The sequence below is a fragment of the Neovison vison genome, chromosome 13, assembly GCF_020171115.1.
Source record: "Neovison vison isolate M4711 chromosome 13, ASM_NN_V1, whole genome shotgun sequence".
Taxonomy (NCBI): Eukaryota; Metazoa; Chordata; class Mammalia; order Carnivora; family Mustelidae; genus Neogale; species Neogale vison.
Window position 1 is genome coordinate 143,210,356 of NC_058103.1, and position 25,945 is coordinate 143,236,300.

A 25,945-nucleotide genomic window follows, 5' to 3' on the forward strand; every position below is an offset into this window, starting at 1 on the left:
ACTCGAATTGCATCTAAACGTTTGCCATGGAAAGGCAGCTTGTTCTTTGAGAAACCCCACCTTTTTATTTTTTAAATCTTGGTTTCTTTTTTCCCATGAGTAGTTACAGTTTGAGATCATGATTTAAGATTTAAATGCTCATTAAGGGGAGAGTGGTCCATTATTTGCTGAAAGACTGTGTGTTCAGGAGGCTGAGACAGAGGGAATAAATAAATTCTGTGGTGTTTCTGGGGCTTCTTCAGTGTCCCCAGATACAACTCATCTTAAAAGAGTTGGGGACGGAAGCAGCTGCCCTGCATTAGGGAGATGTTCTGTCTCTGTTCTTGACTTGCTGCAGGCCTCATCTTTTTAATTTCCGCACTGGAATTAAGACATGATTGATGATTCTGTTAACCTTGTCCTCGTTTTCATGATCAGGACTTCTGGCCTGTTTGGTGCGCCTACTGATGACGTGTTCTCAAAGATGCAGGCGTGACCCCGCAGGACGGCAACTGGGATACCTTTCCTCGTGTTTGTTTGGGTTTTGGTTTTGTTTTGATTTGGCTTTGGGTTAGAGGTTTAGCTGGTATAGAATGAAAATTATTATAACGGAGTAGTTAATACTGGATTTGGTGAGCCTGGAGTGCTGCTGGAGCTCAGTATCCAAACACAGACAGGGAGGCTGTCTTAAGGGAGACATTTCAGCTCTGTGTAGCCTCCGTCCCTGACTCGCGAGTGCGGTGTCACGGCGGCGAGTCCACTCCCATAGCAACAGACACCCAACACCAACAGAGTGGGTCCCACCGAGGATTCTTTTTCCTATATTTTGTGACACACTCTTTGCCTCGTGCATGAAACACTTCATTAATTTTTCTTCCAGAAAGCAAGATGGTTTTTGACTGTGTTTTCAGTTGCTAGCCAAACCCTATAAATAATGCGGCTGACTCCCAGAAAACACTGTCCTGGAGCGCCAGGAGTTCTGGCACATGGAGCTTTTCCTCCTGTTGCTGGGAAATGTTCTGCTCTGCTCTCTGAGGGGACTGAAGTGAGTTAGCAGACTGCTGTCGAGAGGAGAGCTCTAAGCCAGTGTTTAACCCTTTGGTCAGAGTAGGGAGCCCTCATTCTAACTCAGGTGGTACCTTTCACTCAGGTGGTTAAGTCGTAGTTAGTTAGCTAGCCCCACAATTTCCCTGAGTTAGCATGTGCTGTAATTGGAGGATTAATCAATTCGAATAGCACTGTTTCTCCTTAGTCCCTCCCCATATACATTAAATTAATTTTCCCAAGTGTATTTTTTTTATTCTGCTCTAGAAACATGATAAATTTTTTCACAGATGTGAAACTTCCGGCCGTTGAGCAGAAGACTAAACCTTGTGTCCTATGTGCTCTGCCTTTAAGCATCACGGTCGCTGGACAGTTCTCCATTTGCCACAGACTCAGAATCACTTAAAATCGCATCCCAAATCACTTAAATACTCTGCCTGGTTCATCTCTGGTCATGGTCTTCTTAGCTGAAAGGATCATAACTAACATCTACACTGTGATTTTAAAGCCTTAAAGCATTCGGGATGCCTAAAATGTTTTACCTGATGTTTTATTGTAAGCACATATTTGGTGGTGGTGTGACCTTGGGCTTAAATGGTGAAATTCTTTTTGTCAGTTACTTGATTAAACAGGGGTACTAATGTGATAAGGCTTAAATGTGCTTTTACACAAAGTCCTTGGCATACTTCCTGGCTTATAATAAGCAGTTGGTACTGTTACAGAGTGAGGTCACAGTGCCTAGAACAGTGCCAGAGTCTGTCTCTGACCAGTGTGTAAACAGAAACGAGAACGCCATCCCTCATTGTCTCTAAGGGGTTGTGTCTTACGAATATGCTTGTCTAGGAACAAAATACTTCCTAAGATCAACCTTACTTCACTACTTCCAGCTTCTACCTGTGCTGTGTCTTCTTCCTTCAAAGAAATTAGCTGCTTCTGCCGCAGCCTTTCACAGCTGTTAACATTTGGGCGTTTCTGAAAATGTATGTCTCCTGAGCCTGTTGTCTGGAATGCCTGTTGGGTCATTTTCTAGAAGAGAAAAATAGAGAAACTCATTATTTCCAAGTTGGGGTCATTTTCTGATACATATTGATGTGGAGGAAAATCCTGAGTAAAGCTGGTGACTAATGGATTTCTGTGTCATTTTCTGAAGTGGAAAGTAGACAGGCGACTGCTTTCTTGGGAACCACAATGGGTGGGGAAGCTGTCCTCACTCATGCCTTGGCTGTCCTGTCTTGGGGGGGACATGATGAGTGCATCTTGCCAGATGATATTTTTAGGGAATGGGCCTAGCCCTGAAGGTACCCGCACCATGTGGAGAAATGCCTTCAGAGAAACTGCTCCTGGAGATGTGTTTGGCCCATTTCTCCTTGCATCAGAGAGCATGGAGTGGGGACCCTCAGCTTGCCAGGAGACATAGATGCTTTCTTGGTAGAATTTAAGAATCAACTCCGTTTTTCCATACACAGAATAATTTCATTATTCCAGATGATCCACTTCCAAGAGTGTATTTTATTTTATTTTTAAAAAGATTTTATTTATTTATTTATTTGACAGAGAGCACAAATAGGCAGAGAGGCAGGCAGAGAGGGGGGGGGGTGGGGGGAAGCAGGCTCCCTGCTGAGCAGAGAGCCCCATGCAGGGCTTGATCCCAGGACCCTGAGACCATGACCTGAGCCGAAAGCAGAGGCTTTAACCCATTGAGCCACCCAGGCGCCCCTCAAGAGTGTATTTTAAAACATCTCATTGCTTATACTCAGAAGACGCTCACAAACAGTAGAGAAAGTGCTTGGTTGATTGTATCCCCGGAAGGGCCCTAACTGTGTTAGTAGTGGTGAGGTGAAAAGGAGAACTGTACCCATTAGATAGATTTTTTTAAATTCAGAGGCTTTTTTTTAAAAGATTTTATTTATTAATTTGGCAGACAGAGAGCACAAGTAAGCAGAGAGGCAGGCGGCGGTGGGGGAGCAGGCTCCCCACTGAGCAGCGAGCCTGATGTGGGGCTCGATCCCAGGACCCTAGGATCATGACCCAAGCTAAAGGCAGCAGCTTTAACCCACTGAGCCACCCAGGCACCCCAACTCAGAGGCTTTTAATGAGAAATCATTTTCCCTTAGTTTTTCACGGTGTGTTATCTCAAAAAATATACATGTTCCACTCATGTTGAGGATACACCTTAGATAGTCAAACAAATAGGTTTTTCCTTATGATCCATGAAATTGTGACAAAAGGGGATACTCTTAGATTTTGTGTAATAAGAGAGCTCATTTTCATTTCCTGAATTTGTTAAACATTTGGAAATAACTTTAGAAAGTACATGAAGAGGGTACCTTACTAGCTGTATTAGGTGGTCACTGCCCCAAAAAGCCAGGGTGTGTGTATTCGTGCCAGCAGCCGTGTGATCTGTTACTGATGTCGCTGCAGACTCAGTCTCACATCACTTAGTATTTGTGTGGGGTATTGCGTTGGTTTAGGGCTTTTTTGTTTCATTTAGGACACCAAGCTTTCAGAAAGCCTGACAGAGGGAAATTCATTTATTACTTTATTTATTCAATAAGCATCTGCATTAGTCTTTGCCAGCTACCAGGCTAGACAGTGGTAGGAGAGAGATGAGCTTAGAGGCACGGTTTCTTTCCTCACTACATGCATGCGGAGAAGGGAACCAGATGCGTGTAATAGGAAGTGATGAATGCAGCCAGTGGAAGAAACACTGGGCTTTCTAGGAGCATCCAACAGGGATGGCTTACTGGGGAGAAGTAATCTCGAAGTTGAGACCAATAGGAGATGGGGAATTCGGTCGGTGAGTTAGTGGCAGGCATCCTGCAGAGATATCGTGGTTGCGTTCCAGACCACCGTGGTGTGGCAGGTATCGCAGTAAAGCAAGTCAGATGAATTCCTAGGCTTCCCAGTGCATATAGAAGTTCTGTTTACACTGTGCTGTAGTCACGTGTGCAGTAACATGTCTAAAAAAATAGTGCACACGCCTAAATTAAAAAATACCTTATTTCTAAAAAAAAATACTACCATCACCTGAGCTTTCGGTGCGTTGTAGTCTTTTTGGTGGTAGAGGGTCTTGCCTCCACGTTGGTAGCTGCTGAAGGTTGGGATGGCTGTGGCGATTTCTCAAAACAGGACAGCAGTCAAGTTTGCCACAGAGCTGGATTCTACGTATCATGAACGATTTCTCTAGCATGCGATGCTGTCTGGTAGCATCTTACCCACAGTGGAACGTCTTTCAAAATTGACGGCTGTCCTCCCAAAACCTCCTGCTGTTACATCAGTTAAGTTAGTGGGATATTCTAAATTCTTTGTTGTCGTTCCAGTAATCTTCACCGCATCTTCTCCAGGAGTAGATTCCATCTCAAAATCCACTTTTGTTGCCCATCCATAAGAAACACCTCCTCATCTGCTGAAGTCTGATCTCAAGATCACAACAGTGCGGTCCCACTGCAGGCTCCACTTCCAACGCTAGTTCTCTCGCTGTTTCTGCCACATCTGCAGGGACTTCCTGAACCCCTCGACGTCATCCATGAGGGCTGGAATCAGCTTCTTTCAAACTCCCATTCATGGTGATACGCTGACCTCTTCCCATGAATCACGAATGTTCTTACTAACATCCAGAATGGTGAATCCTTTCTAGAAGGTTTTCAATTTACTTTGTCCAGATCCACGAGAGGAATCATTGTCTGTGTCTGTAGTCTTATGAAATGTTTTTCTTAAAACAGTAAGACTTAAAACTCAAAATGACTCCTGGATCCCTGGGCTGCAGAAAGGATGTTGTGTCAGCAGGATGTTATGAAAACAACACGAGTGTCCTTGTCGATCTCCATCAGAGGTCTCGGGTGACCAGGTGCATTGTCAGTGATCAGTACTGTTTTGAAAGTGCCTTTTTTATGGAGCAGTGGATCTCAAGAATGGGCTTACGATGCTTAGTAAAGCATGTTGTGAGTGGATGTGCTGTTGACCAGGCTTTGTCATTCCACTGACAGAACGCAGGCAGAGTAGATTTTGCATCATTCTTAAGGACCCCAGGGTTTTTGGAAGGGTCAGTGAGCACTGGCTTCAGCTTAAAGTCAGCAGCTGCGTTAGCCTATCCTTTGAAGCTTTAAAGCCAGGCACTGACTTCTCCTCTCCAGCTATGAAAGTCCTCGATGGCATCTTCTTCCACGATAAGGCTGCTTCGTCCACACTGCAAATCCGTGGTATAGTGGAGCCCCCTTCCAAATGAGCTCGCTGCAGCTTCTCCCTCAGCCCTTGCCACTTCACCGTGGAGTCTGGTGCTGTGGGGCTGGCTGCCTCCCTTAAGCCTCCTGAACCAAGCTCTGCTAGCTTCAGAATTTTCTTCTGCAGTTTCATCCCCTCCCTGAGCCTTCACAGAATTAGAGAAGGGGAAGGCCTTGCTCTGGATTAGGCTTTGGCTAAGGGAATGTTGTGACTGGTTTGATCTATGATCCAAACCACTAGAACTTTCTCCATATCAGCAATAAATCTGTTTCCCTTTCTTTATCACTCATGTGTTCAGCAGAGTAGCTCTTTGAATTTCCTTCAAGAACTTTTCCTTTGACTTTACAACTTGGCTGTTTGACACAAGAGTCCTAGCTTCCATATGCCTTAGCTCAGCCTGCCTCTGCTTCCACGGGCCTTAGTTGCTGCCCTTAGTTATATCTAGCTTTTGATTTAAAGTGAGAGACATGTGATTCTTCCTTTCCCTTGAATACTCAGAGGCCTTTGTAGAGTTATTAATTGGCCTACTTTCAATATTGTGTCTAGGAATTGGGGAGGCCTGGGGTGGGGGGCAGTGGGTAGTGGTTGGTCGTTCTCGCTGAAGTTCACGGTCTTATATGGGCATGGTATGTAGCACCCCACAACAACCACACTAGATCCCTGATCACAGATCACTATAACAAGTACAGTAATAATGAAAAGTTTGAAATAGTGCAAGAATGATCAAGACAGCTTGTGGACACAGAGTGCTGTTAGCAGAATGGTTTGTTCAACACTGGGTCGCCGCAGACCTTCAGTTTGTAAAAAGAGCAACATCTGCGAAGGAAGTGCTGTAAAGTGAGGCCCGCCTGTGTGTGGAGAGTAGGACAGGGGGACTTGGGGCTCTTGTCAGAGGGCAGTGGGGGGATTTAAGGTGACGGAGTGGATTGACTCAGACCCTTCAGAGAGACCGCACTGACCCCAGCGCTGGGGAGCGGAGGGGCCGGAACACAGGATCAAAAGGACTGAGCGAGGTGGGACAGAAGCCTCAAGGGCGGTGCCGGGTTTCTGTTCTGAGTAGTTCTTTAGGTGTGAGGTACCACTTTGCAAAGGAAGGTGGCCAGAGGAGGAGCGGGTGTGGAGGAAAAGAGGACCCCACTTCCACCGCTGGCTCAGTTTGCGCGGCCTGCGGGCATCCCCACAGGGGAGCAGGGAGGTGACGGTGGCTTGAGCCCAAAGGAGAGCCCTGGGGGAAGGGTGGACAGGTGTGCGCCGCCAGTCTGCGGAATGCACCTTGCACTTTGGGAGGACAGTGAGTGAGGAGGTTTGGGGTGAGGGAGACGAGCACCGAACGTGAGAAACACCGCCGCTCCAGATGTTTTCACGCTGAAGAGAAAACTCCAGCTGTAAATTATGACCATTAAAAGTAACGGACTTTGGTTTCCTTATTCTAGCAAGTAGGTGTCTGTTGGGTGAAGTGTTCAGGCTGTATTGGAATTCTCCATATTTAGAAATTAAGATGAAAATTAGATACATTGTTGGCCTAGACAGCCTTTCCTGGAACCAGACGGGCTCATGACATGATTCTGTTCAGCCTGGTGTGAGGTACCTTTGACGTTGTTCTGGAACAGTCTGCACACACTAATGTCTTCTGTGAACCCGCTTCCCAGCCCAGCTACGGATGCAGCCAGCAAGGCGGGTGTCCTTCTCCGTCCGCATCTCTCCACACCTTCTTAAGTCTAAAACCCTTTTCTTTCCTGGCTCTTCTTACTCGAGTGACGAGGAGGAGGAGTTGCCTAGTAAGTAAGCGGCTTCGGTGTCAGTGGCTGTTCTCGGGCTCTGGCCCGTGCTGAGAATGCTGCCAGCTTAGCTGAGAAATCGTCTGGAGACTCTAACCCTTGCACGCCGCCGTTTCTAAATCACTTGTCTTCATGCTTCACTGTGAAAGTTAACTCGGCTGAAACAGTTTGGTCTTCTGTAACCACCTGCGCTGGCTGGCCCGGAGGCCTGACGGCAGGGCGCGGGGATGCGTTCCTGTCCCACCTCGGACCCGTGGGTATGAGCACTAACTTCACGGAGATCTCTGCTGGATAACATAAATTTCATTTTCCCTTGTTTTGCTTTTTTTGGGACATCTGATAGCCACCTCTGGTGTTTAAAACTAATGTTAAACTTTTTCCTTCTCAGCTTTCAGACATGTCTTTAAAAATACCTTTCCCTTGGGACACCTCACTGGCTAGAGCATGTGAGTCTTGATCTCAGGGTTGTGAGTTCGAGCCCCACGGTTGGGCATAGAGATTACTAAAAAAAAAGAAAGAAAGAAAGAAATACCTTTCCTTTGAGGCCACACCCCCATGAATTAGAAGGTGGGAATTATAGATGATTTCCTTCCTTCTTCGGAACTTTTATTTTTCAATCCTTTTACTACAGTGTGGATTTCAGATTAATATATTCTTCACTGATAATGCCTAGTTTAAAACCTTTATAAGGTATCAGTTTTAGTAAGTTTGGAAAGGAAATGAATTCTCTCCCTTTTCCATGAAAATCCCTGTTTCCGATTATGCAAGATTTCTTGAATTTTTCAGGATTGCTATTTTTAATGGAAAAAATATTTCTATAGTAAAGGTAAATAATGAATTGTTTTCTTTTTTAAGATTTTATTTATTTATTTGACAGAGATCACAAGTAGGCAGAGAGAGAGAGGAGGAAGCAGGCTCCCCACCGAGCAGAGAGCCTGATGCGGGGCTCCATCCCAGGACCCTGAGATCATGATCTGAGCTGAAGGCAGAGGCATTAACCCACTGGGCCACCCAGGCACCCCTGAATTGTTTTCATTTTATATAACTAATAAAGAGTCTCAGGGAATTACAATATTCATATAATTGGACACCCTAATTCCTACCATTGCTGACCCTACATTTCAGCAGTAAATACAGAAGGTGTCTATTTAAATATTAAAGTTTTATAATTAAGCAATATTAAGCTCAGAGTGAACTCTCTGCAATTGTTCTTACAAGCACCCTATGTATAGTAACAAAGTTTAATTTCTCTTAATTGGAGGTCTTACTATATTTAGTCCTTTCTTCACAATTGAAAGATGTTTGGTAAAATAGGCACACCATGAGATATTTACTTTATACCGGTTGTAATAGGAGGGAAGTCATGAGAACCCACTTACAACTTTGAGTGTTCAGAAATTCGCAAGCCTGTTTCAGCTCGAAGTATTTGTGATAGCCCAGGAACTAGGTCCACATATGGCCACTAAAACAAAGGTCCCAGTGGCATTTCTTCTACCACTAGTACAAAAATTTTTTTTTAAGATTTTATTTATTTATTTGACAGAGACACAGAGAGGGAACGCAAGCAGGGGGAGTAGGAGAGGGAGAAGCAGATCTCCCGCCGAGCAAGGAATCCAGTGCGGCCCTGGAGCCCAGGACCCTGGGATCATGACCTGAGCCTAAGGCAGATGCTTAGCGACTGAGCCACCCAGGCGCCCAGTACACCGTTGTTAATATAAAACGGCACTGGGTATACAGTTAACCCAGCGTGATGGAATCAAAAGTATGGAAGCCTGCAGAGCCCTTTGAATCCATCAAGCATCTAGCATTCCTCAAAACGTGTTTCTTAAACTCAAAAATACCAGTGGGTGTTAGGGAGGTGGAGGGGAGAGGAAGAAAAAGAAAGGGTTGGTTCATGGCCACATAAAGTTAGGAAACCAGGTGAGCTGGTTTCAGATGTTAATGTGCACATTGTGAATTTCCAAGGCAGTGTTCAACGAGCTGTGTTTTCCAAACTTCCTAGCTTGGTAACCCCAAGGGGTTCCTGACTGTGCACAACACCTCACAAGAGTAGTGTTCTGTGGGGCACACTTTGAAAATATTGACTGCATCCATCCGGTAGTTCTCACCCTGGAATGTCACCGTGTATTAGGTTTGCAGGTCACTTCGGGACTTTAAGAAAAAGCTGGTTGAAATACGCTGTTGACCTGCCATGATGCTTCACACGCCAACATCAGTGAAGACCCCCTGCTCTTGTCTGTAGTTCTACCATAGAAGTAGCGTTGGTTATGTCATCCTCATAGGTGCTCTGAAAACTTGATGACACTTTAGGGACCTCAGAGGTATTGGTGGATTAATAACTGTTTTCAGAACCACATCTAAGAGGTCACAGCAAATGAATTAAAATTTTTTCAGCTCTGAAAGGTTGGAAATGCTTGTAAGAGTCAAAGATTGTCCCAGGACTCAATCACATATTTGTTCAGTTTTTAATTTATTCGACAGAAATCTGTTGGGATCTTACGCTTGGCCAGGCTCTTTGCTGGTTGGTATTTTTCCTCATTGTGGATTTTACTTTTACTTGTTCCTATTACTAGGGTGGTGACTTTCCAGGTGATCGCTTTAGTGTACAGCAGAGTCCTGGCTGTGTGAGAGAATTTAATGCTGCTTCTACCATACAAGATTCCTTGGGTGGAAAAGGTTTTAAAGTCACTGATCTAAACCATACTCTTGGGTGTTTGTTTGTTTTTTTAACATTTTATTTATTTATTTGAGAGAGCACAAGCAGGGGGAGCAGCAGGCAGAGGGAGAGGGAGAAGCAGGCTCCCCACTGAGTAAGGAGCCCAACATGGGGCTCGTTCCCAGGACCCTGGGGTCATGACCTGAGTCAAAGGCAGATGCTTAACTGCCTGAGCCACTCAGGCACCCTGCACACTCTTGGTTTTTAAGTAAATTAAGGCATCTGAGGGTAAACACCTGACAGTTTCACACCTAGATCATGCAGAAACTCGGGGACAGATCCCATATCTTACTCTGTTCACCTTTTGCAGCTGGCTGTTACTGCCACACATTGTAAGTGAAGTAGAAAAAGAATCCAAATAGGCAAAAGAAAAGACCCCAGAGAGCAGTCTTTTGAAAACTTAGAGTTGATTTTTAAGTTTCTTAGGCATTACGTCCACTTGTTGCTGTTTACTGCCATTTTGCGTTTCTACTCAGAATCTAGAGTAGGTTGGACACTTAGGAGTTATAAATGGTGGTCATGGAACATCTTCAAATCTCTACCAGATTAAAATTTTACTCACAGTAATCTCAGGTGCTTGAAACCCCCCTGAAGGAAGAAGTGTGTGTTGTGTTCACGTTATATCAGCTGTGCTACTTGTGAACAGACTTGGCCTACGGGGAATTACACACAGAAATTATTTCTAACCTGATCTCCTAAAAATGGGAAACGAGTTGTCAGTGTGTGATTGAGACCTCCTCATCTAGTCCCAAAGTAGCTCAAGCTTGATGCTCGTGTCATGGATAAAAGAATGTAGTGTTCTTTCTGTTTGCGCCACTTACTGCCACGCTGTCTGACTAGCCTCGGCTGTGATGACCTGCTTCACTTTATGGTCTGGTCGTCGTGGAAGGAGGAAGGATGCGTCTGCCCTATAAATTGTCCTGGCAAGGACCTTACCATGCATTGTGTGTCCCTCGTCTCACAGATGAGGAAATGAAATCCAGAGATCTCACCCCAAATTAGTGACAAGACCAAGACCTTATAAGCTAGCTCTTCCGCTCTTTTCCTGTTCACTACTCCATTTCCTTCCAGGAATGCTCACCAAAATATCAGATACACATTAGCTAGATTTTTTGGTTTGGAAACATATGAAAGCAAAATGAACAGATACGATGTATAATTTTCAATTTTATGTTCTTCCTGTGATGTCATCTCAGAAAAATGGCCTGTGGAAATGGAGCATTGACAAAAGCAGGAATTCAACCTGTCTCGTGTGTTTGAACATGAGGAAAAAAAAAATGTTTTGGGGTTTGTTCACTACTAGCTTGAATCCTGGATTAAATTTTTTGTTGTGGAGCGTTTGCTCCTGTTGCCTCCTGCTTCTCATTCTAATATTGAGAGATCTGAGTTGAATTTTTCCTTCTTCCAAACTCTTGCTTAGAGAAGGCCCCATGCACCGGCTCTCAGATGCTGTGTCTGCTCTGCGTGTCCTCGTGAGCGTTCTAAACATGTGCTCCGTCACCCAGGCACAGTCCTTTGATTCCAATGTTTTCTCTCCTATTTCTGTTTTCCAGATTCACGGCCTTTCCACGGTACCAGCGCCAACCTGACTGAGAGGTAATGCACGTTTATTTTGTTACTCCTTTCCCCGTGACAAACTGAAGGAAACCCAAAGTGTCTTAGGACATTTAACAAAGCCGACCAAGAAGTGAATCCAACTCTTGAGATTCTTACTTCCTTGAGTGATCAGTTTGGAATAATGGCTACAAGTTGCTTGTAAAGAAGGCTCTGTCCTTTTCAAATAATGTCCTCAAGACTCTTTTGCTTTTATTCTCTACACTGTCGTAGCAGTCCATGTTTGCGTTTATTCAGGAGAGGACACGCTTGTGTTGGACTCTGGGAACTTTTGTACTCTGCTTATAGGAATTACTCCTCCCTAAGCCTGATGACATTTTCTTTCTGTGTGTGTGTGTGTGTGTGTGTGTGCGCGCACTCTCGCCTGTTCAGTATTGCTGCCTTAGCCATTTTAAGCTTTTTATTTTTTTCCCAAAAAGTCATTTTCTTCTGCCTTCACGAATATGATGCACACTTTTTGTCCAAGTGAATCGGCTCTTTGCTTGACGGCAGGCAGAAGATTAGTATTTTGGCTCACTGATTACTTTTATATTCCTCTTGTCATGCTTAGGGGTTCTGAAGGATTCTGATGTGTGCATAGTGGAGCTTCTGGTTAATGCCCTGCACTTGAAGCTGCTCTCCTTTTCACAGAGGCATAAACTGTGGCTCTCGGGATGAATGCTTCTCTTGCATTTCTGTCATAGTTCATTCATCCTTTGTCCTTCGGAGCAGGTTCTCACACTGTTTCCCCCGTACCGTAATGTAAGAGGCTGCTTTGTTCTGTAAACAGCCGTTTACACATAAACAGATGTTGGCGGTTGAAGAGGATTGTCCCCCCTCTTGAAGTGTGCCTCTGTCCTCTCTCAGAGGCCCTTGAGGTAAACCCAGCTTTTCTGCAGGAAAGTTCTTAAAATAATGTTTGTGGAACACCTAAGAAAAGTCATATAAATGGATTCCTTTCCCGTGTAATGGATTGTGTATACATGGGCCCAGCATTCTTAGAGGAGTTTAACCGCCATGAATTTCCTAAGGTCCAAATGTGTCCATGACAGATAGATTCTTTGCAGCCTTCCAGAGCGCGGGGAGATCAGTAGTACATCTGCATCTGTGTGAAACTCCTCAAATGGGTCTTTCTACACTCTCCTCCCTCCAAAAATTGTGCAAACCCCATACTGGCATGCACCAGTATTAATTGTCCAATGGGCCATAAGACGAAAAAAGTACATGATTTTTGCTTTTAGAGAACCTGAGTATGCATTCAGTCCTAAAACTTCCTTTGTCTGCAGCCTTCATTAACGTATCCATCATTCCATTATTGTACTTACGGGTTTCTTCGCAAGCACCTGTTTGCTGCAAAGGTGTTTGTAAATGGAGTGCTATTTTAGACGAAGAAGTTTCAGATAAAATAATAAATGAGTAATTGACAGGTAGGCTCTGCTTCATACCAGGTCACTGAAAATCTATTACTAAAACCTTAGTGGCTGATAACAAGAAAATGGAGCCAGGTTTTAGCACCAGAACGTGGGCACTGTGGTGTGCTCTGTCCTCGGCTCCGACGGGGTGGAACCGCTCGGCAGCCTCTGTCCCTCTCTTGCTCTGCTTCCCATTCTCATGTGTGTATAGATAAGTTGACTGTGACTTGAAGCTAAAATGATACATGGTTACAGAGAAATGTGTTTTTTAATCTTTGTTTAATTTTTTAAAATTCTGTAGTCTTTTTTTTTTAATCAATTCCCTTGTTTTTATTTAGCATAACAGAAGAGACCTATAGTTTCCTGCCACAAAGCCCCTCCAAGAAAGATTTTGAAGGGAAGAGTGGAACAAAAGTCAGTCGTACATTCAGCTACATCAAGAATAAAATGTCCAGCAGTAAGAAGAGCAGAGTAAGTACCGTTGGGGACTTCCCTGTGTGGCTGCCGCAGTCGCTCACCTGTGGGCTCCGGTCACAGCCTACGTACACCCAGAAAGCAATTAAATTATGGGGACGTAAGGAAATAAACCCAGAAAGTATCTTTGAAATAGCCTAATATTTGAAGAAATATAACAGCAAGAAAATTAGTAACAAAAGGTGATATCACTAATTGGGTTTTTACTGTATGCTAAGAGTCTTCCATATGTTACTTTATATCATGCCTTCCACAACCACGTAAGGCAGAGATTATCTCCCTTTTCTGGGAGTGAGCTGCTGTATCTGGGTTTGTGCCCCCAGCGGTGGCTTCAGATCTCAAGCACATGCTCTAATCAGTAAACCAGGTTTAAAACGTACCCGAAAGCCGGCGGGGGGGCAGCGCCTGGGTGGCTCAGTTGGTTAAGCCTCTGACTCTTGATTTCATCTTGAGGTTGCGAGATTGGGCTCCGCACAGCATGGAGTCTGTTGGCCCCTTTCCCTCTCCTCCCCACCCTCGCCCCGTGTGTGCTCATTTGCTTGCTCGCTCTCAAATAAATAAATGAATAAATAAAATCTTTAAAAAAAATAAATAAAATGTACCTGGAGGATTTGATGCCAAGATCAGGGGATTTTAAAAATATATCTAAATATTCATAAGATATAAATATTTATAAAATATGTATTATAATATAAATATAGTATAAAAATAAATCTATAAGCAATATTTATCAATATAAATATTCTGTTTGTTTTAGAGGTTAGAGTGTCCCACAGAGAATTACAAGAACTTTAAAGACAAAAGTGGGTTCCTAGGTCTAGTCCCAACTGGATCTGCACGTGGCAGTGAATGCTCCTTAGTGAGTGAGGTTACGTTAAAGTACCTCAACATTTTTTGTCTATTTTTTTCATACTTATAGGAATATTTAAAATATAAAAATAAGATAAAAGCCACCTGTAATAATCCCACATAGAGATCGCTACTCTTCTTTTTTTTTTTAAAAGAAGACAAGAAGTTACTTCTCTTACACTGATGCCCAGTGCAAAACCAAAACCAATTTAGTTTAGATCAGTGGGAAAAAACATTCTGTCTCCCAGTTCCCCTGTCCTCCATTCACCCACCCACCCAGACTCCAGCAAAATAAATTTAAAAAAAAAAAAAGCTTTTACATGGAAATCAGCAAAAGAGCTCTTGCCAGGGAATCACTATATATATGCGTGTGTATACATGTGCATGGTTTGTACATACATAGAAGTAAGAGAATGAACAAACACTGAACTCAAGTGTATTATGGTAAAAGTCCACCCCCCCACACACAAAATACAACAAGCTTTCTAAGCCCTTCATTAAGCGGGTTGGTAGAAGTAGAGCCAATGCATTTTACAAGATTTTGTAAAATAAGATCTTTCTTTTAGTAAATGCTAGGTTCAGTCCTCACAGGAATTTTTCCACAAAACCTGCCACTAGAATTGTGCTTTCATTCCTGCCCAGGTACAGAAGGAGAAGAAGGTGGGCCAATCAGGAAGAAAACAGGAAAAAATGCAAGGAGTCTAGCAGATTGTTTCTAGAATAATCATATATACAAGTATTAACTTCAGACATATCCTTGTTTTATCATTTAAAAAATCCAGGTTAAAGAGGGCAGAATGTTCATCAGTGTTCCACAGACTGGCAGCAAGGCTTAAAATAAGAGCCATATGTGTTTGACTTACCACTGCTGGCTTGGACACTGGTTGGCGTCCACAAAAGAAAACCTCCTTGCGAAGACCAGTATAAATTAGCCAGCCGTTACCACAGGACTTCTGTAGATGGTCTTAGCATTCTGCCAGGTGCTCCTAAAGAACTAAAGATCTTCATCTTTACTTTTTTTTTTTTTTAAAGATTTTTATTTATTTGACAGACAGAGATCACAAGCAAGCAGGAAAGCAGGCTGAGAAAGAGGAAGGGAAGCAGGCTCCCCACTGAGCAGAGAGCCCAACACGGGGCCCGATCCCAGGACCCTGAGACCATGACCCGAGCCGAAGGCAGAGGCCTCAGCCCACTGAGCCACCCAGGCGCCCCTTCATCTTTACTTTTGAGAAATTTTATGACCTATTTGGACATTTTCACATATGTCTGGTGTTTTTGTTGTTCTGTTTTTAAAATGTGGGATCTTCAGTTGGAAGACCAGTAAATAAATAAGTGGAGAGTTCGCTTTCTGTGCATGTCCCCAGTGATGTTAATTTCCAGGGCAGGGCAATGACTCCACCACAGGTCACGTTAATACGGGACTACAACAGGCATAAACAAAACCATGTAAGATCAAATTTAGAAACTGGAACCTGACCTTTAAAAAAGTTTCCTCCTTATTTACAAACTGAAGCCCAGAGAACTAGCGTTAGGCCACAGAACTAGGTAATATTAACTAAATAACCTCTTTGTGGGCTGACTTCTAGCAATTAGCACACTTCATTTCATGCTCACTCAAACAAAATCTAACTGTTACTGAACAGTGTCTTTATAACTTTTTCAGTAACTCAAAGGACTAGAGCTTGCTAGTAGGGAGTGAGAAAAAGGCAGGAGGAAAGAAGGAAATTGTTACAGCAGAGTCTGTCCACCCCGACTGTCTGTATCAGTTGACCTTTATGTCCGAGCATCTCCTTTGTCAAAACGACAGCACTGTTTTGCAACGAAACTGGTTCCTCTTTCACATGTGGCTTCAACATTTGGTCTTTGGGGGCTCGTGCTATCTCTGGCAGTGGAAACTGTCAAAAAATTACAAATCTGGGGGCGCCTGGGTGGCTCAGTGGGTAAAAGCCTCTGTCTTCAGCTCAGGTCATGATCTCAGGGTCCTAGGATCGAGCCCTGCATTGGGCTCGCCTGCTTCCTCCTCTCTCTCTGCTTTCCTCTCTGCCTGCTTGTGATCTCTGTCTTCAAATAAATAAATAAAATCTTGAAAAAAAAATTACAAACCTGGCTGGCTCAGTGTTAAACAGCTGCCTTCAGCTCAAGTCATGACCTCAGGGTCCTGGGATGGAGCCATGTGTTGGGCTCCTGGCTCAGTGGGGGTCTGCTTCTCCCTCTCCTCTGTCCCCCAATACTCCCTGCTTGTGCACTCTCTCTCTGTCTCTCTTTCAAATAAATAAACTTAAAAAAAAAATTAGAAATCTGTAACCTGGATGGCAATCATTACTTCACATTATCAGGTGTTTAGGAAAATGCCCCACTGGCCAAACCTTCTCAAGAAGGTTGAGACTCGCCTTTCATGTAGAAGAGCTCGCTTTCGTGAATGTACCAAAAGATAGTAAGAAATAGGGGAAATAGTGTCAAGTTACATTAAATACTCTGACTTAATATGCCATAGTGCCTGTGGAGGAGCTTTACCGCACAGAACTGTTTTATTCTCTAAATGATGACAAAAACAAATGAGTTTCTTAGTGTGAGGATGCTGACTCCGTTTTTCCTGTAGGCCGTTCTTTCTCCATATGTTAACTGAAAGTGCTGCTGTAGACATTAACACTAGTTTTTTTAATGAAAATGATAGAATTCTACCTCTTTTAAATTATTTTTAAAAGACCTGCTATTAGAGATCATCTGATCTACTTTTATTAACCTATTTGTACAATGTAATCATTCCTACTTCTTTTAAAGGAAAAATATAAGCATTTACTGAAGATATATTAAATTGCCACCTATAAATTCTTAGTAAAGTTTCTACGAACGGTTTGGAAAATTTTGCTTTCCTTATAATTAAGCATGATGTATGTATTCATGTAAAAATAGTTTATACTTGTTGCCTTTAGAGTCTCTTAATTATTATGTTAATCTATTATATATGCTTAAATTAAAAGTTAATCTGTGTGTCACAGTTCTTAAGTAAGATGGTAAAGAGCCAAAAGGAGCCAAAAAAATTACTCATATTTTGCCTGCAGTACTGAGAAGACACGTATATCTGTGTAGATAGGTAGGTAGATGGATGTAGGATTGGAGAAACTGAGTACTGATCCTTCCTGTGTGCTTTTAAAAATTAGCAGTATCTGGCATGAGTAATTAAATGCATTCGGTGTTTTTTTTCCAAAGGGGTAAAGCCCGAACAGGAAGTCTAACAGGAAGACTGGCAGGTTCTGCTTTTGTCTTTTAGTTAATGTCTTCTGATAGTACCGTTTCCTGTTCAGTACGTTTGCTTGCTACAGAGGACTGAAACGCTGATGTGCACGGTGATCCCGTTCACAAAGGGAGTGGAGTGAGCCCCTTCAGACCACAGTGTTACACCGATGTTCTTCGAGCTTCCCTCCTCACAGACAACCAGGACATGGGCAGAGACGTTCTGTGGAAACTCTTACTCTAACTTGAAGTGGGCGTTTGGGGGGCACGGGCTGCCTTCCTGCAGAGCTGCTGCGGTCCGCTTCTGCTTTCTTGGGCCTCTGCCCCCTAGGGGAGAAGTAAACCCGTGAGCCTTACAGAGGTGCCCACTAGAGAGTGTTTGCAAAGGCTGAAGTCTGTGTGAAATCCGGTTCTCTGGTTCCTTCTCCGATCAGAGCTCTGCAGCATGAGGGTGACTTCACGACAGCTTGTTTTTCGGTTGTCAGGAGCGCTCTCCGCGCCGCTCATTGTAACCGTTTGTCAAAAATGGTAGGTGGGGGGAAGCGAGCACTCATTTTCCTTCTTAGTGCCCCGGTATAGTTATTTCCTGCAGCCGTCCCTGAAATACCAGCAGCCCCTACTTCCCCATGTCGTTCAGCGTGGAAAAGTCACACTTGAGAAAACAAGCTGGTCACCACTTGACCACAGGCCAAGTCTCCCGCCAGCTTCAGCACACACTGTTCGTGGGAAGCACACGTTAGGATTGGACGTAATGCGAAGCCTTCCGAAGCAGATGCGTTCCTCAACTTCCAAGTGTCAAAATGGGCCTCGGTCCTCCCAGAGTGTCCCGTCTTGCAGCCGGAGCACCGTCCGGACGCACACTCTTGTGGGAATTCGTTTTGTTTCATTTTCGTGTCCTGGGTGACTAGGGTAGTTGGCTGTGCCGGCAGCATGCAAATAGTTAAGCCTGTCTTAAGGAAACCGGCAGCCTCAGCCCTCCCTCCCTCCTTCCCTTTCTCAACCAGTCCCTGGCTTCCTCTTACGGTTTCTCTGATGGCAGCTCGAAGCTGCTGAGCTCTGCCCTACCGGCATGAGCCCCTCCTTCTGTGAGAGCACATTTCCTGGCATGGGGGTCGAGTCATGTCGATAAAATGGGGTCGGGTTCCCGAAGTACCCCTCATAACAGTGAAATTCATAGGACATGGAGAGGTAAGAGCCTGCCTTCTTTACAGCACTCAATTCTCATAAGCAGAGAAAGAGACAATGGGAGTTTATCGTTTTGTTTTTATTCTTGGAAGAACTAGTTGGGCTAATTGCAAAGGACGAGGGTATTATTTATTATTTATTTGGATTTGATGAGTATTGGAAGGCTTGAGAGAATGTTAGTGGCCATAGAAGGTTTTTTCCAAGTCTTGGAGCACGCTTTATGAAGCAAAAGAGGCAGATGCTTTTCGGTTTAATGTTTATGCGCAGAGAAACCTGCGGCAAAATTTTAGTTAGGAGAGAGAAATTATTTGAAAAAAAGTCCACTCGTTATTGATCGTTATTAGACTATTACATACTTTAGTGGTTACTGATTTTCACTCAGAACAGTTTCCTGCTATGTAAAGTGAAATGCTTTTTCTCCCTCTCTCCTTAATTTTTACAGTTCTAAAGAGTAGCAGTTTGGTTCTTAGATTTTTATTTTACGTGTTCTGTTCACCAAGGACCGTGCATGAATCAGACTTCACCAGCACTAGCCAGTTCGGTACAGTGGATGGGCTCTGAATTAGGATGTCGGGAGGCCTGGGTCCTGATGTTGACTACCAGTCACTTGCCGTGTGACCCGTTGTGAGTCAACACACCTCGCCAGCCCCTGGCAGTAGAGTGTCGTGAATGAGAGAGCCGTGGAGTCAGCCAGATCTGGATCTTTCCAGCACGGGCCGTTACTGACGTGTCGCCTCAGAGACAGTATTAAACATCTCAGAGCCTCGGTCTCCTCAGATGTGCCGTGGAGATAATAACCAGTAGTTCACTGGGTGGTTAGGAGAAAATATGTGTAAGTCGCCTGCTGTCGTTCTTGGCACATAGCAGCTGTTCAGAATTGTAGTTGATATTTATCATCTTTATCTTCTCAATTGCGCAAGCGTGATGCCCTCCCTGCGCACTTCAGAGTTACGGAGACTGAGGCTAGTCTTGTACTTAGAAGGCCTTGACTCAAAGTGTAAGGTGTTGAGTTAGTTGTCATGATCATGAACTTCGTGGCGCCCGTGTTGCAGGAATTGGTTTCGGTGACAACAGCGGTATGTGTGTATGTCAGGGACAGGCGATGCTTCCGGCTAGAGGAAGCCCGAGTGGAATCCCCGAGGAGGGCTTCCTGCCACCATCGTCTTCCTTCCCCGAGGCTGCTCCGAGAATGGCTGCAGTCCCTTCTGCCCCCTTCCTGCAGCTGGCCCTCTGGTCGTTGCTGGCTTCCTCCGTGGGCTGCGCTTGGGTTTGCTGAGGAGGGCTCATAGGCCACCGCAGAGTCCCCTCCTGATCCAGAAGCCTCTTCCCAGAGCTGGTCCTGGGACATTGTGTGCATCGTGTGAACACGTCTTCCCATAGCCTTTCCAGTGTAGCTGGAATGCTCGCAACCTAGAAAAACCATTGTCCGGGACAGTGCTCTTAACTTCCGTGCAAAGCATTCTCCATCACACACCTGTGACCCCATGCCACCTGGATGCCCAGGTGAGAGGAGGGCCTCTGGGGTTCCGTTAACTGTTGGTTCTTTTCTTTGGCAGGAAAAGGAGAAAGAGAAAGAGAAGATTAAGGAGAAGGAGAAAGATTTGAAGGAGAAAGAGAAGGATAAGAAGACGGTCAACGGGCACACCTTCAGTTCCATCCCCGTCGTGGGTCCGGTCAGCTGTAGCCAGTGCGTGAAGCCTTTCACCAGCAAGGATGCCTACACGTGTGCAGGTAAGCAGCACCCGTCTTCCTGCAAGGTGCGGCGCTCCGGGCTCGGGAAAGCGCTTTACAGGTTTCCCGTCCATCTAGCCGTGTCCCTTCCTGGTGTGTGGGGGGCAGTCGGCCTGTTATGTCTGTCTAAAACATCCCATGTGTCGTCAGTTCCAAATGTAGAGCATGCAGCCGGTGCATTTTTGCAGAGAGCCCCAGTTTCTTACATTCTGTTCTGTTGCCCCCAAGCCACTGCCTGTCCCAGAAGTCTGTGCCTTGTGTCGAAACAGCCCCCAGCCTCAAACTCTAAAGCGACACAGCAGTCCCTTGTCAGGTTCTACGCGCTCAGTTCTTATTCTGGTACCTTGGCGGATGCTTCAGCCCTTTACCAGCGTCAGGTCACGGTGACTGCCAAGAGAAGACATTTGCGCACGTGCCGAAATGTCCCATGCTGACCGGCGGCTGACCTCCTTCAAGCCACCTTTAAAGCCAAGCCTATGAACTGAGCCCAGGTCCTGGGTTGGATAAGATACTGGGCAGGGGATGGCTAGGTTTTTTTTTGTCAAGGGCCATGAGCACATATCTTAGACTCCATGAGCTGGACGGTCCCTGCACCACTGCTGACCTCTGCTGTTGTGCGGAAGCGGCCTGGGCAGCACATAGACCAGTGAGCCACGGCTGTGTTCCGGTAAGACTTCACCAGTGGTGAACCTGGAATCATGTGATTTTCGTGTCATAAAGTACTCATCTTTATTAACCACCCCCCAGCCATTTAAAGATGTAAAAACCATTAGTAGTGTATGGGCCATATAAGAATAGGCTATGGGATGGATCTGGCCCACAGACCCTTGCTTGAAGGCACTGTGTCTCAAAAACACTGTCATCGGTTAGAGAGAAAGTAATATTGGCAGTGCACACCACGGTAAGTCAGTGAGGCTGCTGTGGCCAGAAGGGACAGTCTGGAGATCCAGCCCCACTCTAGGCCCAGCCCAGTCACCTCGGAGGCCAAGGTGATTAGCACTATGTTCTCCCTATACCCACATCAGACAAAATAGTGACGGATTCAGACGATCAGGACATCATGACCTTGTCGTGTTCTCAGTCATTTGTGCAGAGTATCCCAAGTGATTTGTTACCAAAAGTAATTAACTTACTGGAAGTTGAAGTTTTTAAAGGCTTGTTTGAGCAGACTCAAAGCTACTACAAAAAATGGTTTCCACCCAGTTTAGCTAGTTGGCAGTCCAACTTGTCGCTGCCACAGCTGTCGTGACTTTCTGAATGACTGGCTTTATGATCACATTCTTTCAAGATGACTTTTGTGGATCTATTATATCCCAAATGTTGTCTGTAGCGCTGTTTGTTGTACTGTCCTATTAAAAAACCCACCACCTCGTGGGAGGAGCTCTCATTGAGATCTTTGTGTATATCACACACATTTATGTCCTTCCTGTACAACTCACTAAGAAATGGAGCGTTGCAGCATAGTGCTAAGTTTTATGATCCCTCTAGAAAACCAGAGGCCACCACTGTCTGCTACCTCCTGCATATTTATTTTGGGGCCCACGTTCTATGAGGCTCTTCCCTGGGACACCCCACAAATGTCCTCTGGTTAGTTTCTTAGCCACTTGACATAGCTCGTTGGTACCAGAATAACTTGGTTGCCTAGGACAGTCGTCACCAAGCACTTTTTAGTATGTTCATGTATCATTAAAAATGTTGTTAGACTACCTGCACAGGGTGTGTATATTTGATGCAAGAATTACACGCTTGTCCTGTCCTGTACTTACAAAGAGCTCATTCTAGGGGCTCCTGGGTGGCTCATTTGGTTAAGCATCTGACTCTTGATTTCAGCTCAGGTTACGATCTCAGGATTGTGAGATGGAGCCCTGCATTGGGCTCTGTGCTAGGTGTGGAACCTGCTTAAGATTCCCTCCCCCCACCCCCGCCCAATACAGAAGAGGGGGGGCAGGAAAGAAAGGAAGGAAGGAGAAGAGAGGAAGAAAGGAAAGAAAGAAAGAAGAGAGAAAAGAAAACTATTATAGGAATAGGAGAATTCAGATTTGCCATCTTTTTGTTTGCTGGTTATTAGTCTTATTAATAATACTGTCTTAGGTCAGTGGTTTCTTTGCAGGAATTTGTAAGCTACTTCCTCATTTTATTCTAGTTGGAACTAATATAATCTAAAGCTCACTTCATTGAGCCCCTACACATTTCCATTCATCACAGCATGCTGGAGGGGCGAGAATGAGGACAGGTTCCGCTGTCCTGCCCCTTTCGAGGGCTCTCACCTCTAGAAACCTCTAGCTAAAGTGAAGCTTCCCAACATAGGGGCTGAGTGAGGCACCAGTATATTGTCTACATCAGCTCTATTTCTCTTTAAAGTCAATATAAATGAAAGGAAGGTAAAACCTTCCTCCCGTATCCCAAAGAATCCTTCTGTGTATCCCTCCTGCAAAGTGCCTTTTCTCCATTTAGGAGCACTGGTCTCAGAGAAAAACAGAAAGACCTCCTGTCTCTTGATTGGACAGTATGAAACTGATACTCAGAGAACTTCAGTGAAGCAGACTGAACGTAGTTTATGTTCTGCTATAAAGTAGAAATATCTAGTGCAATATATTTAAAAAAAAAAAAATACATAGCCAAGCCTGAAACAAGGAAAATCCCTGAAGAAACTCAGAATCAGAGCACTAAAGAGCCTTCCTAGTAGGGAGCAGGATATCTGGCCCAAGAGCACATAGTGGAAGCTGGAGCTCAGACCCCGGATAAAACTGAGAGCTTTAGAGAATGTAACATCCGTGCTGAACGACTTGGGAAAACTCTGCTGCCCGGCCCTTCCGAAGCAGCAAGGAAACGTGCCTGCCTTCTCCCAGGACTCTGAGTGAGAATTCCGCACTATCTGTGAACCTGGGGTCCAAATTCACACCACCCATACTCCAAACTAAAGTTTTCACAAGCGGTCGAATGAAATCCCAATCTGAGAACGGTAAACACTAAGGAACCTCCGCTGACACAAACGCAGACCAGCCCTGCAGGGTCACACTGACAAGACAGGCTGGCTGGAGGTTCCCACGGGAGGAAAGAGGTCCTCTAAAGCTGAAACTGAGCTTTCGGTTCAACTGCATGGGCGCCTGGGTGACTCAGTCATCTGAGCATCTGACTCTTGGTTTCAGCTCAGGTCATGATCTTGGGGTCATGGGATCGAGCCCCATGTCAGGCTCTGCGCTGGGCCTGCTTGGGATTGTCTCTCTCCCTCCCCCTCCCTGCACTCACACCCACACCTCTCTCTCTCTCTCTCTCATAAATTTTAAGAAAAGAGAAAGAAAATACACAAACCCCACATAAGGAAGTCAGCCGCCATGAGGAAGTTAGCAAAGGCACAAACAGGGCAAGATGTTGAGGCTTATTAAGAGGTCGAAATAAATAGAATTTCTAATGAAAGAACAGAACAGCACAGGGGTCGACCTGAAAAATAACAATAACATTTCAGGAATAAAAATGGTCCCGGACCAATCTTCGTAGAGATTTTTCAGACATGTCAGTCCTCCGCACCGTTGCTGGACAGTAGTGATTTCTGTTTACAAAGGAAGAAAACGACTTCCACTCTGTCCCCCGCTTTAGGAAAGGGAGAGCTGGGTGAATGTTCTGGGAACTCTTAGGACGGCAGACTGGCTTTATTTTTGACATTTAACTGTCAATAATTATGCAGTTGCGTTCCTCGTAACTGAAATTCTTCCAAAAGACCAGTTGTCTCTGCCAAGCACTGTGTTTGGTCTTGTGATCCATTCAGAAGCCTTTGGTGGAGAAGTATTTATTGAGCAGCAGTGTGTGTCAGGGACCTTTTTTTCTTCCCAGTTGAATATATCTGATACATAACATTGTGTAAATGTGAGGTGTGCAACACACTAATTTGATGTGCTTATATATTGTAATATATTTGCCACCGTAGCCATATTTAGCCCCTCGGCTACATGCCATGGTTGTCCTTTCTTTTCAGAGGCAGGAATAATGAGATGAGAGGCGCGTTTCTCAAGCTGCTTACACCACGGCATTTGAGAAGAGTTCTCAAAACTCTTCAAAAACCTTGGTACCTGCTCATTGCTGCATTATTTGTAACACAGAGAAACTTAAAGGAACTAAATAAATAACCATCAATAAAATATTGCATATTGGCTAGATGGAATTTGGAGCTGATACCACAAAGATCAGACCGAGGGTCAGCAAACTCTTTCTGTAGAGGAGCTGGCAGAAGGGGTCCTGGGCTTTTTGCCGGTCTTTGTTGCGGCAGCTTGACTCTGCTCCTGGAGCCACACGTAGGGGCAGCCCAAGATGAGGCCTGGAAAGTGAACGTGGCTGTGTTCTGTGAAACTCGATTCACACAATGGGTGTGGGCTGAATTCAGGCCACAGACCACAGTCTGCCAGCCCCTGGGATAACTCTGCCGACACAAACAAATCTCCAGGACACTCTGATAAGTTGAAAAGGCAGCAGGTAGAACTGTACGTATGATCTGAATTTGTAGAAAACAAGTGAACAGTCCTTATTTCTATAAATAAGCAAGAATATTTAGAAGGACATACCCCAAACTAGTATCAATTTAAAGGAAGAGACTAGGAGAGGTCAGGGAGACTTTTTAGTTTATTCTCCTGTCTTGCTTGAGTCTTTTAAGACTGTGCTTGAATATAGTTGGTTCGAGCAAAAACGAAATGTAAACCTTGGATCGATGATAACTTAAAGATTTTTCTGGTTGTCAGCTGGTCTCTGATGAAAGAGCAAAATATGTCAGTATTTGATTCAAGAACTTAATGGACAAAGAGCAAAACGACACCAGAAAACAGCTTGGCAGGACACTCGAGAGCTGCTCGTTCACGGTTGCTGATGGCACCAGCATGAGCAAGAAGCAGTGTAGTCGATCCCACAGACTCACGGGCCCGAGACACATGTGAAGTAGTATCAGAAGAGTTAGGGATGGAAGAGATGGAAAATCTTCTTTGAAGACCCAAAGAATCTTTCCCTTTGTGCTGTAGGGAACAGTGGAAACCATTGGTTTCTGGTTATAGTAGATAAAGGACTCCTGCCGTGACTGTCTCCAGACAGCTTTTCAATTTAAATTCAGGTTGGAAAGGTTTTCTAGTTTATGTTCAGTAAATGTTTTATCTTACAGTGCTATTGATTTTTTTTAAAGATTTTATTTATTTATTTGATAGACAGAGATCACAAGTAGGCAGAGAAAGAGGGGGGTAGCAGGCTCCCTGCTGAGCAGAGAGCCTGATGTGGGGCTCGATCCCAGGACCCTGAGATCATGACCTGGGCCGAAGGCAGAGGCTTAACCCACTGAGCCACCCAGGCACCTCGCCATTGATTATATATATATATATGTTTTTGAATAGGTTGAAGCAGTTGAATTGTACCCTCCTTGGCTATATTAATTCTTAGTCCACATTAGACTATAATGGCTCAGAATTAAACCTGCCGCTGGCCTGGCACTGCTTGTCAGGTAGCAACAATATCTGCTGTGATGTAGGACAATGCACTTCTGCTAACCACAGGTATCTTGAGCCCTTTTTTTGTTTTCTCAAAACCTCTTCCTGTGAAATGTACGTGGCGTTTCTCTTTTGCTGGGCTCCCTCCGTGAGGCAGCGTATCCGGTCTTCCTAGACTGTGAAACCACTCACGCTGTTGGAATAGTGTGCACTAGGGTTTCCCCTGGAGAGGGGGATCTGGGATACCTCTTGGAAACTTATGTGGCTCTA

General features: G+C 44.7%; 1 protein-coding gene across 9 annotated transcripts in view; it reads left to right on the top strand.

Moving 5' to 3' along the window:
- The window catches only part of AKAP13 (A-kinase anchoring protein 13), a 322,456-nt gene that overhangs the window by 250,476 nt on the left and 46,035 nt on the right, over positions 1–25,945 (top strand). For all 9 annotated transcript variants that reach the window (XM_044231511.1, XM_044231512.1, XM_044231515.1 and 6 more), the window contains 3 exons: positions 11,292–11,334; positions 13,082–13,214; positions 20,042–20,216. In XM_044231511.1, the coding sequence (XP_044087446.1) occupies positions 11,292–11,334; positions 13,082–13,214; positions 20,042–20,216 (351 nt within the window). The remainder of the gene's footprint in view (positions 1–11,291; positions 11,335–13,081; positions 13,215–20,041; positions 20,217–25,945) is intronic.